This window comes from Rhinolophus ferrumequinum, chromosome 28 (assembly GCF_004115265.2).
Source record: "Rhinolophus ferrumequinum isolate MPI-CBG mRhiFer1 chromosome 28, mRhiFer1_v1.p, whole genome shotgun sequence".
Lineage (NCBI taxonomy): Eukaryota > Metazoa > Chordata > Mammalia > Chiroptera > Rhinolophidae > Rhinolophus > Rhinolophus ferrumequinum.
Window position 1 is genome coordinate 14262408 of NC_046311.1, and position 13201 is coordinate 14275608.

Below are 13201 nucleotides of genomic sequence, written 5' to 3' on the forward strand. Positions count from 1 at the left end.
CTAACAATTGTCACCCCAATAAATTTAAAAAATAAAATTAAAAAAAGAAAAAGAACCACAAAAAAAAAAGAAATATCCTCTACCTTATAAAGAGCACCCACAAAAACCTACAGCTAACATTCTACATAATGGGGAAAAACTGAATGCCTTCCCCCTAAGATTGTGAACAAGGAAAGAATGTCGTCTTTCACCACTCCTGTTCAATTTTTCACTGGAAGCCCTGGCTACTGCAATAAGTCAAGAAAAATAAAAGGCACACATATTGGAAGGGGAGAAACAAAACTCTCCATATTCAGAGACAACATGATTGTCTATGTAGAAAATCCCAAGGAATACACACACACACACACACACACACACACACTCACGTGCACACCTGTACACACGAGGGTAAACAAGTACACACGCACCGTACAAGTAAATGAGTTTAGCAAGATGGCAGGCACAAGGGCAACACACAAAGATCAGTTATGTTTCTCTATACTAGCAATAAACAATTAGAAACAGAAAATTTAAAAATACAATAGCTCAAAAAAAGTCCCATAGGTACAAATCTAACAAACCACGTACAGGGTCTATATGCTAAAAAGTATAAAATGTTTATAAAAGAACTAAAAAAAGGCCTAAATAAATGGGAAGTATGGCAATTCTGACTTCATGGATTGGAAGACTAAACATAATTAGGATTTATTTATAGATTTAACAACATTCCAACCAAAATTCCCAACAGCAAATTTTATAGGTAGAAGTATGCTGGTCCTCAAGTTTATATGAAAAGGCAAAGAAAATAGAATAGTTGAAACACTTTTTTTTTTTATTGGGGAAGGGGAACAGGACTTTATTGGGGAACAGTGTGCACTTCCAGGCCTGTTTTCCAAGTCAAGTTGTTGTCCTTTCAGTCTTAGTTGTGGAGGGTGCAGCTCAGCTCCAGGTCCAGTTTGCTGTTGTTAGTTGCAAGGGGCACAGCCCATCATTTCTTGTGGGAGTCAAACCGGCAACCTTGTGGTTGAGAGGATGTGCTCCAACCAACTGAGCCATCCGGGAGCTCAGCGGCAGCTCCGCTCAAGGTGCCGTGTAAAATTTTAGTTGCAGGGGGCGCAGCCCACCATCCCTTGCGGGACTCGAGGAATCGAACTGGCAACGTGTGGTTGAGAGCCCACTGGCCCATGTGGGAATCGAACCAGCAGCCTTCGGAGTTAGGAGCTTGGAGCTCTAACCACCTGAGCCACCGGGCCGGCCCTGAAACACTTTTAAAAAAGAAGAAGAATGGAAGAATCTTGCTAACTGATTTTAAAACTCACTACAAAGATGTAATAATGAAGATGTGGGATGTAAAATTGAAAGCGACAAACAAACAAGACAAACAACAAACAAAAATTCATGGACACAGACAACAGTATGGTGGTTATCAGAGCGGGAGGGTATGGGGCGGTAGAAGAGGGTAAATGGGGTCAAATATATGGTGATGGAAGGAGAACTGACTCTGGGTGGTGAGCACATAATGCAATATATAGACGATTCTTTACAGAAATGTACACTTGAAACCTATACAATTTTACTAACCAATGTCACCCAATACATTTAATAAAAAATTTTTTAAAAAATGGTGTAGTATTGGCCAAGCTATGGGCATATATTGATCAATGCAACAGAACCAGCATCAAGAAACAGACTCCCAGAGATGCTCGGTTGGTTTTTGACAAATGTGCAAAGACCACTCAATGGAGGAAGGATAATGTTTTCAGCCAATGGTGCTGGAACAATTCGACACTTATATGTATAAAGATGAACCTTCGTCTAAATCTTTCATGCTATACAAAAATCAACATAAAGTGAGTCAGAGATGTAAACGTAAAACATAAAAGTATAAAACTTTTAAGAGACCACATAGATTATACAAAGATTCTTAGACATGTCACCCAAAGGCTGACCCAAAGAAAAAATGATCAATTGTCCTTTAGTAAAATCAAAAGATTTTCCTCTGCAAAAGCTGTTAAGAGAATGGAAAGTGAAGCACAGACTGGGAGAAAATAAGTGCAAATTGCATATACGACAAAGGATTTATACTCAGAATATATCAAGAACTCTCAAAATTCCACCATAAGAAATCAAATAACTGAATATAGAAATAGGCAAAAGACTTGAATGAACATTTCACCAAAGAGAATATACAGATGGAAAATAATAATATGAGAAAAAGTCAACATCATTAGTCATTAGGAAAATGAAAACTAAAATGATGAAGAAATACCATTTTGCACCTACTGGAAGGGCTAAACAAACACACAAAAACAAAAACACACGAGAAACAGCAATTGCTGGTGAGGACGTGGAGCAAGTGGAGCTCTCGTATGTCGCCGGTGGAAATGCAACGTGGCATCGCTGCCCTGGAAAACAGTTTGGCAGCTTCTTATACAGTTAAACACTTACCGTAAGAGCCAACGATTCCATCCCTATGTGTTTACCCGGGAAAAATGAAAACTATGTGTGCAAAACCCCCGTTCTCAAATGATTATAGCACCTCTAGTCCATAAATGCCCAAACTTGGAAACAACTGAACACGCGCAAATAGGTGAGTGGATAAACGCCTGTGGTCCCTCTCTAGAATGGATAATACTCAGCAATTAAAAGGAACGAACTGGGCCTGCCCGGTGGCTCAGGTGGTTAGAGCTCCGTGCTCCTAACTCCGAAGGCTGCCGGTTCGATTCCCACATGGGCCAGTGGGCTCTCAACCACAAGGTTGCCAGTTCAATTCCTCAAGTCCCACAAGGGATGGTGGGCAGTGCCCCCTACAACTAAGATTGAACACGGCACCTTGAGCTGAGCTGCCACTGAGCTCCCGGATGGCTCAGTTGGTTGGAGCACGGGCTCTCAACCACAAGGTTGCTGGTTCGACTCCCACAAGGGATGGTGGGCTGTGCCCCCTGCAACTAGCAACAGCAACTGGACCTGGAGCTGAGCTGCACCCTCCACAACTAAGATTCAAAGGACAACAACTTGACTTGGAAAAAAATCCTGGAAATACACACTGTTCCCCAATAAAGTCCTGTTCCCCTTCCCCAATTAAAAAAAAAAAGTCATAACATTTGGACCAATTAAAAAATCTTTATTTAAAAAAAAGGAACGATCTACTGGCACACACGACTTGGATGGATGTCGAAGCAATTATCCTGAGTGAAAAGAAGCCAGTTTCAAAAAATTGGGTTCCCTATGACTCCATTTACATTCTTGAAAGAGACAAAACTAAAGTGACAGGAAACAGCGGGGGTTCCGGGGCTGGAGCGGGTAAGGTGATGAAAGAGGGAGGAGGGAGTGTTTGGACGATGAGATGGTTCTGTGTTCTGACAGTGATCGTAACACATCTATACATTGTGTCAGCATTCGTAGAACTGTACACGCAAAAACGTTAATGTTTTGATATTTCAATTTGAAAAAGGAAGGGAAAAAGAGCAGACCACTCTTGCTTCCTGTGGAAGGCTATCTGACCTTAACAGTAATGTTAGAGCCCGTGACAGAGGCCTAGCAGCAAACTTGACCTTCTTCGATTATTTCTGGAGCCTCTGCTGCATGCTGGTCACTCCACCCAGCGTCTTAGATCACAACAAATGCTTATAACCACCCTTGTCGAAGAGAAAACCATGGGCCCCAAATGGCATCCCTCGTGCTAAGACCCATGATGCCAAACTGAGGTTTAATACCTGACAGAAATGTAGTTTCGGCCACTTCCAGAACCATAACCAACCAGTCTGGAATTTTCTGGTCAAGCCCCAGAAGGATAATGTCACAATCCCTCTCCATCCCTCGTAGAAATGAGGCAACCTGCTGATGAAAGCCCTACTCCCTCTTCCCCAGAAGAAAAGGTGTCCCACCCCCAAATTAATCCTCTTTCCTTTTGTCCTTAGCTCCCTTGCCCCGACTTCCTTCTTATTAAAACCTCCCATTTTGTACAACCCCTCGCAGCCCCTTCTCGTTGCTAGATGAGACACTGCCCGAGTCATCAGTTGCTTAATAAAGACAACTAGATCTTCAGATTTACTTGGTTGAGTTTTATTTTTTTTTAACGCCCTGGAAGGTACATTAGGCTCCATAGATAGAAAAAAGTGAGCTTCAGGGAAGTAAAATAATTTGCTCTATGTGACACAGCCAGTAAGAGGCCGCGTCTGGCTTTGACCCCAGGCCTCGGTGCCAAGCTCATTCTAAGTCTCTCGTCCACATGACCACTCGCTCACTTAGATGGAGAAACACGGTGGGAACCATCGGGGAGACATCCCGTAATGTGATTGTCAGGAAGTGAGAACCAGATTCTCACACATCACGAACCCGCTCTACGCATATTTGCTTCTAAATCCTGAGTTTGGTCGAAATTCTGGGAGGTTCACAGAAATTTACAATTACACGATTACCACCTCCATTTTCTCAGAATCCTCCAATAGGTGGTCATTAATTTTCAAAAGGACCGAATAGTTATCACCATCATTCATCCATATGTACCACAATTCATATTTTTCCTACGTGAATACAGGAATCCTGGTGACTTATAATACTTGACTGAGTAGTAACTAAGCACACAAATAGCAGTTTATACATTAGAAGCAGAGAGTAATGATTTGAAAATCCTCTCTTTTCACACATTTGATTGTCCTGATAAGTTATAACTGGCTCTTCCCACCTCTTCTTTTTATCCCACCACATACACAAATATTCAAAAATACACAAAGTGAGTCCATTTTAGAGACTGGGACAGAAATGAAACTTTCAGTGTTAGTTCATTATGATTATAGCTGAATAAATATCTGAAAACATTCTGCATATGGACTACACATTTTTCTCGTAGCGAATGGCCTCGACTCTAAAAGGTTGAGGAAGAATATTGTCTTTTTGCTTGTGAATTATTATCACCCATTTTACTGGCTACTAGGTCATTTCTTCAGCAAAAACTTTGGCCTAAGGTATTTTTGTCTCAGCTAAGATGAAGAAAAGAAGCTCAGGTCTCCAATAAAAGTGTTTTCTGGGCTGTTCTAGAATGTCTGCTCTAGTGAATATATTTTCTTAAAAAAAAGTAATTACTCATACATTTTGACTCATTACCCATAAGCTTTCATGCAAAGCAGAGTTGAGTGATGTACTCCATACCCCAAATAAAGTCTAGGGTAACAAAACTAATTTCATCACCAACAACTTCCTTTACATTTTTAAGAGTACAGCATCACGATTGTCAGGTAACGGACATCTTAGCTTCTGTCCCCGGGTTAGCAGGTAGTTATACCGAGAGGGAGGGGTGAGGACGAGGAGGCGGCTTACCTTCCAGCAGGTCTCTGGCCAGACCAGGTTCTGCCCCCGTGGACCGAACAAAGTCTGACAGGACTGCGTCCATATCAAGAGTCATATGATCATGTAGAAGGGCTGCCCAGCACTCCGCCGAGGTGGGGTTGGGAAGCAGGCTAGAAACCATCCACCTGCAGGAAGGAAGACGGAAGCACAGGTGAGGTACGCGGCCGAGTGCCCGTGGACACATGCAGAGACCCCATGGACATCCAATAAGAAAAGTCAAACTCAGATAGCAGCCTTCTGTACGGGCCACAGGAGAGAAGGGGCCATGGCCAAGTCCAGTCTTCCAACCTCCCATTCTGCCAATTCCGACGACAAGGGACTGAAAAGACGATAGATTGCTTTTTAAAAACCAAACACCCACCTGGCACCCTACATAGACGAGTCGGGGGGATCACTGCTTAGATTATATAAACGTCTCACCACTATGCTGTACACCTGACACTAATATAAAATAATATTGAATGCCAACTGGAACCGAAAAAAAAAGAAATAAATAATTACAGAGATATTAGAAGATAGAATTTATTGGAGTCAACAACAGAAAAATCAAAGAGAGAGATGAATGAGGACTTACTAGATTTCTAACTCTCTTCTAAGCTGTACAGCTGTGTGACACTTCCAGTGTGATTGTGTCACACATGCCATCCCAATTATGCTTTTATCAGTGAGCAAACCTGCCCCCACGGCTCTCAGCCCTCACCTGGCTCGTAGGAAAGACCCCATGAAATACCAAACGTGCTGCAGGTGAGTTCTACACCGTCTGCCCTCTGTCCAAGAACTGTCATGGTCACAGGCCAACAACCCAACAGCATTCACAAAACAAGTCCGATTTCCTCGGCACAATAATCCCATTTGGGAAGATACAACAGGCATTAGTTTGACCACAGGCTGTGCCTGCCAACTGCTGGGGAAAAGCAACCAGCACATGGCATATGAGGGTGACGCACGAGTGAGCCAGCGCTGGGCCACTGGTGGGAACTCAGTCATGGCTGGAAAAGTGCAAATACGTCCCTGTGTTTGCAAAGACAACGGGTCAGCAAAGTATGGCCTGTGGGCCCAGGGTGGCCCACCAGCTACTTTTGTGCATGAAGTTGTACTGGACACGCCCATTCATTTACATATCGTCTCTAGTTGCTTTTGCACACGGCTGAGTGGAGCACTTAGAATGGAGACCGGAAGGCCCCCAAAACCCAAAATACTTCCTGTCTGGACCTTTACAGAAAGTGTGCTGAGCCCAGCATAGATGATGGACTTTCATACTGGTATAAAGTAAGCGTGGAATTAATTTAATAATACATGCTCCAGGCGGAAGTATGATCCCATGGTGTGTGTCCTCTGTTCCTGCTTTTCACACAGCTCCTTGGACACTCGGGCCTGTGGGCCAGGCTCTGTGACCACTGCTGCCACTTCCTCCGATTCTGTCACTGACGCACTGTGACATGTAGTGTAACCTCTCGGAGCCCATCTGTGCATTTGTAAGACTGGGGGAAATGAACTCATGGAAGGTGCCGACCGGGGGGCCTGGGATTGGGCAGGGGGTTCTGTGACCGAGAGGTGCTCACTCTCCACACACCACCCTCCACGTGGCCCCTCCCTGCGTGAAAGCTTTGGTGGTGTGGCTAGAAAACAAGACAGTTACTGGACCTGATGTGTGTGGCACCAGTTAAGAGACTGCCTTCTTCCTCCCGACGCACTGGGCCTCGGCCGGACGGTCGCTTCTTCCGTCACTTCCACCTGGGGGACGAATAGAGAATAAGAGCACGTTACCAGCCTCCCCCTCAGACAGGCTGAAGGCTTCGCTGCTTGTCCCACGAGGCTGCGTCTGGAGCACGGCTGCCTGCCTGGGCCCCACAGGCACCCGCCTGCCAGCCGGCCATCAGCTCCGACACCCGGGGGACTTCTGCACAGGTGTGTGTGGGGGGTAGGGGGCTCTCCACTTTCCTCATTGCGGCGATCACTTACATTTCAGCGAGTATCCCTTTCACAGTGCAAAGCTGGTCTAAATCTTACTGTTAAACACCACATCAGGACATTTACTCTCAGCTGTTTTTTTCATTGTAATAATACATACATAACATGAAATTTACCCTTTTAACCTTTTTAAAGAGTCTGATTTAGTGGCATGAAGCGCATTCACACTGTTGTGCTGTTATCACCACCCTCCCTGTCTAGAACTTTTTCCTTCCAAACTGAGACTCTGTACCCACGAAACACTAACTCCCCACCACCGCCCGCCCCACCAGGCCCTGGCACCCACGCTTCCACTTTCTGTTTCTGAATTTGACACCCTAGGAGCCTCATAAAAGCAAAGCATATACTATGTGTCCTTTTGTGACTGGCTTCTTTAGTGATAATGTCTTCAAGGTTCATCCGTGCTGCAGCGTGTCAGAACTGCTTTTCTTTCTCAGACTTGTCTTAGCTCAGGCTGCTCTGCGAGCTTAAACACTATTCATTGATTTCTCACAGTTCTGGAGTCTGGAAGGCCGAGATGAAGGTGCGGACAGGTCCCGTGTCTGCTGAGGGCCCACTGCCGGCTTTGTAGACTGCTGACTTTTTGCTCTGTCCTCATCTCACTGACACCATGACCTCCTGTCTCTTCTTCCTCTCATAAGGGCACGAATCCCATCACGGGGCCCCCACCCTCGTGACCTCACGTAACCCTAATAAGCTCCCGGAGGCCCCGCCTCCTGTTACCATCCCATCAGCAGTTAGGGCATCAACATGTGGATTCTGGGGGTCACAAGCATGAGTCCACAACAAGGCTGAACAATATCCCTTTGTACCTATAGAGCCCCTTCCTTTGTTTATCCATCATCCGTAGCTGGACACTTGGGCTGCCTCCACCTTTTGGCCATGGTAACTCAGCCTAAACCATCCTTGTACTTAGACCAGGGCACCATGCTGTGACCATGACAAGCTTTCATTGGTGTTAGAGGGCACATCTATGCCCAAACCTCCTCCTCTGTACCATGTCGTCCAGGCAGACAGAGGTGAAAGGGTGGGCTTACAGTCAATTTTTCACCACATTCACGTATAAATATTTGCATGGCAAGAAGTTACTGTGCATATTCCTTTGGAGACTTCTCCCTTAAACCTGATCCCACCACTGCCACCAAACCTCACATTCATGCACCGTGATGACACGGCAGGAACGGTGCCATCAGGGACATGGGCTCCCGGCCACCTTGGCAGTCCTCACCCGTGCAACCCCTCTGAAGGGCCCTGCTGGGCCCCCACCTGCCTTTCATGGGCAGAAGCACCCACGCAGCCTGGTTCCAGGGTGTGAGGCTCAGGCTGGCCGTGTCCCAGCTCGGCAGTCCTGGCCCTTGGCCAGCACTTCTCTGAGGGGCTCACCTCCTGCCCTGGGGACAGTGGCGTGTCCAGCTGTTCTCACCATGACTGCGCTTCAGGACAGGCAGTGCAGTGTGGGGACAGGGGCTGGGCACTGCAATCAGTCTCTTGGTGACAGAGTGGCTCCATCGCTACTGCTGTGGGGTCTCAGGCATGCTGTTCACCTTTCTGTGCCTCAGTTTCCTCATGGTGGAACGAGAAGAACAGTAGGACCTCGCAGTTAGGCTGAAGACTTAAGGAGCTGGCGCAAGAAACATGCTGGCCCACAGCACGAGCTCAGTAGACGGTGACTGTCACTGAACCAGCCAGTGAACTCTCCACAGGGACCCTAGGGCCACCCTCGCCGGCCAGGCATTGTCACTGGTTGATATGTCTTTTTCATTTATAGGTTTTGCCTCCATCTTTTTTTTACTTTCAGTGTGTTGAAAAGACCTGACCATTTTTCTTGCCGAGTTTCCTACCGTCTGGCGTTTACTGATTACTCCCACGGTGTCACGTACCATACTCCTCCGTCCTCTGAATTTCCTACAAATTGGGACTTGGATATGAAGGTTTGACCAAATTCGGGTTCAACGGTGGGCAAAACCACACCGTAGGCCGTGCTGTCTTCTCCTGTCGGAATGTTTGACTGTCTTGCTTGTGGAGGTGGCAGCCATCGATCATCACCGCCCAGAACCCGCAATTCATTCAAGGTCACACATGGTGACAGTCTAATTTTTTGATCACTTCTTCACTCTTTAGCTGAAATAATTATTTAAAGGGAAACTTCCCCCAATCTACTATTTGGTTATCCAGTGGCAGACTTCAATAGAAACAGCAAGCTAAATGCTTTATTTATCCTTTTCCAACTCATTATTTACTGGATGAATTGGTTCACCAGCTTCCTCCAACGGCACTCAATCAATTTTCTTCCTTTTTAAAGTATCCTTTTGTACTCACGGATTTAAACATATTTGGTGCATTTTGATCCATTCAATAAAGATGCAGTTATTTTCCTTATCGATGATCAAATTGTCCCAACTTCGGCCGGTCAGAGCCTCTTCATGTGAGCTTCTGCCTGCAGCTTTGATCCTGGTGTCACCCATCATTTCCTTGCCATCAGGAAGGAAAAGGTATTTCAGGTTCATCTTGCACATTTTCTGCTCCAGACCTGGAACTGGCCATTTCTCTAAGAACCCCGAGTCTTTTTAGTGAGAATAGTTTTTCAAGACCATAATCTGGGTGCTTCATGTACCAACTGCTACTGAATTAGTCATGCTTTATGGGACGTTTTACTGAACAGAGCTAAGAAATCTGTATGTTTTAAGACAAAATACATCTTGAGTTCATTCTAGTATTTCCAATTCAAATTGAGGACTTCAGAGTTTTATCTAATCTCATCCATCTTATTTATAAACTTCTTCATTCCACTCCTAATCCCAGTTCTTAGAACATCAGGAATGATAGAATAGTTCACAATTACTCTTTCAATTTTTCCCATAATATACACACAAGAGTCTCAGAATACTAATAAAACACTAACAACAGCAGAATGATTACTGTAAACAGTTCAAGGTTGTTTATTTACAGTATTTATTTTCTTTGGCCTTAGGTACACCCCACTATGAATGAACAAGCAAATTACTCTGCTTTATAAAAAAAGTCACTTAGAACAGCTCTCTGTGTGGCTCTGTCACCAACTGGATACACATTTACGTGCACTTGCTTCACTTTATTGTTATTATACAGACTCCGTTTTAAAGTGAATTTTATCTTATAATTTTGTAAAATATCTATAAAGTTCTGCAGTCCCATCTTAAAAACAAAGTATACTCAAAGAAGTCTGGTTCTATTCTGTCTCCGATTCTCTATTCCCTTCCTTGCCCTAAAATTTTGTGTTTAGTTACATGATTTATACTTTTTTACTTTAAGTGGATTTAAGAAATTCCTGTTGCACCCTCTGCTTGGATAAACTGAACTATAGATGCTCTCCCCCTTCTTGTTTTTCTTCCTTTACAACAATACATCACAAGATGTTCCTTCGGCATTCACTTTGTCATCTGGGAAAATAAAAGACTGCAAGTGACACAAACATTCACCAATAGGGGACGGATCTTTGCTCTGTGGCTCCAGAAAGGAATGAAAAAGATTTCTGGTGTAAATTCTTTTTATATAATATATTTTCAGCATATCTTTTAGATCGATTCCTAGAAGTGAGACTGGATCAAAAGGTAATGGCAACACAGTAGTGCCAGACCCTGCCAAATCGTTCTCCTTCCATGATGGACCAGTTTTCACTGTCATTGGCAACGTAGAAAAATGACTGTTTATGCCATAATCTGACCTACAAAGTATCTTGTCAAACTTTTGGATTTTTGGCAATCTCATAGGTGAGAAACAGCATTTCACTATGGTTTTAATTTGCATTCACTCTCTTATGAAGAATGAAATTGAGTGTCTTCTATTAAGGTGAAGAACCAGTTTTATTTCATTATCTATATGCTGTCCAATTTTCTAGGCCTTCCCCCCTTTACATGATTTTTGGTCTTTATTTTGTCTATCATCAGTAGCTCATTATATATCAGGGATAACAATCTTTCTGTGACACACACTGAATATATTTCCCCTAGTTTTAATTTCGTCTTTTTCCTTTGCTTTTGGTGTCGTTTTCCTTGCTATTTAAAAAGATTTATATTGGGGGAGGGATGAATATGCAGAGCACAGAGGACGCGCAGGGCAGTGAAACTACTCTGTATGGTGCTACAACGAGGGACACATGTCGTTAGACAAGTCAAAGCCCATCGGATGCCACTGGAGGAGGTCACTGAGAGGATGTGAGTGCCAGCTGACCTGAGACATGGGTCTTGGGAAGTAAGGTGTTGCTGAGGCCGTCTGGACTGAATACGTGACGGAGCCCAGTTAAGGCTCCTGTATAAAGTTTTAAGATTCTGGTGGGCAGGTGTGGACATCTACTCGTCTTGCAGCCACCCAAAACACGTTTCACTCCCTTGCTTGTTAAACTTGCTACCTGCCAATCTGGAGGCTCTGCCTCTTTCTTCGGTCTCTCCCTGACCTCCCCTTACGGGGCCAGTTTCAGATTTCACCTGGGTAAGTCCCCAGGTTGCCAAGCAACAGAGGTACAACACCAAGCGTGAGCCCTAATGTAAAGTATGGATTTTGGGTGTCGATGTAGGGTCACTGATTTTAACAAAACTATTGCTCTGGTGTGGCATGCTGTTAGTGGGGGGGGGCTGTGCGTATGTGGGGGCAGGAGGTATATGGGAACTGTCTGTACTTTCTGCCCAGTTTTGCTGCGCAATTAAAACTGCTCTAAAAAACGAAGTCTATTTAAATAGTTTATATACAGTTTTCTGTCTTTTCCTTTAATGCTTCTGGACTTTGAGTCTTAATTTGAAAAACTTTTCCTATTGCCAAACTATAGGGGAATTCACCCATGTTTGCTTCTACTAATTGAAAGTTTTCATGTTTATATTTAAAGCTCTGATGCAATTGGAATTGATCCTGGTGTATTAAATTAGGAATAAATCCAATTTTACCATTTCCCCTATGTCTGTCCAGCTCTTCCAACACCGCTTATGAAAAAGCCCATCAGATGGTAAAGCTGACTGAGTTCAGGTACCTCCATTATTGTACCCTAAATTTGCATATGCAGTTGGGTCTATTTCTGTATTTTCTTGTTAGGTGTATGCCTAGGTACTCATAAAAGGTATCTTTTCTCTCATATGTGTGTTAACTGGTTATTATATTTTTAAAGAAACCTATTGATTTCTGGGTGTTAAATTTATAACCTGCTATTTCACTAAATTCTTAATATCAGTAGAAAATTTTCCATCTTTTTTTTTTTTTGGTTTTCCACAAATACAATCATATCAAATGCAAATAGATACCGTGTTACCCTTTTAATTTTAAGTTCTTAAGCTTCTGTTTTCTTTTGCCTGATTGAATTGACTAATTCAATTTAATAGTAAATATTAGTAGCAGTGATTGACATCTTAGCTTTGCTCTTAAATGGGAATAACTTTGTCATTTCCATATTAAATAAGATGCTGTCTGCTGGCTTTTGGTACATACACACGTGTACACATACACATACAAATGTTAAGAAAGCATCATATTATCATGGATGACTGTTGATTTTTTTCTTAAGATCGATTAATATGATGAATTCCTTTAATAGCTTATAAAATTGAACCTTACTCATATTTCTGTACTAAATCCCTTTTAATCATGCACTGGTACTTATTTATATGCTTTGTGATTTAGTTTTTATTTAAAAACTAAATTAAAAAATTTATTATTTAAAATTATTATTTAAAAACTAATTTTTATTTAAAATCCTTACGTCAATATTAATGCATTAGACTGAGACATGGTTTTTACGACCAATCTTTGTCAGGTTGTATAGTCAACATTATATATACAAAACAAAACAGGAAGTTTATCTTCCTTCTCAATTCTCTTGCAATAACCTAAGTAGCATTTGGGGTTATCTGATATTTTACAGGTTTGAAGATATTCC

The 13201-nt window shown here is 43.2% G+C and overlaps 1 protein-coding gene across 2 annotated transcripts in view; it reads right to left on the reverse strand.

The window, feature by feature from the left end:
- Positions 1-13201, reverse strand: part of OTUD7A (OTU deubiquitinase 7A) — a 205797-nt gene that overhangs the window by 89172 nt on the left and 103424 nt on the right. The window contains exons 3-4 of one of the 2 annotated variants that reach the window (XM_033100273.1): positions 6976-7065; positions 5302-5456 (exon numbers count right to left, since the gene is read on the reverse strand). In XM_033100273.1, coding sequence (XP_032956164.1) covers positions 5302-5452 — 151 coding nt within the window. In that variant the 5' untranslated portion in view covers positions 5453-5456; positions 6976-7065. The remainder of the gene's footprint in view (positions 1-5301; positions 5457-6975; positions 7066-13201) is intronic. The other variant, XM_033100272.1, reaches the window with a different exon arrangement.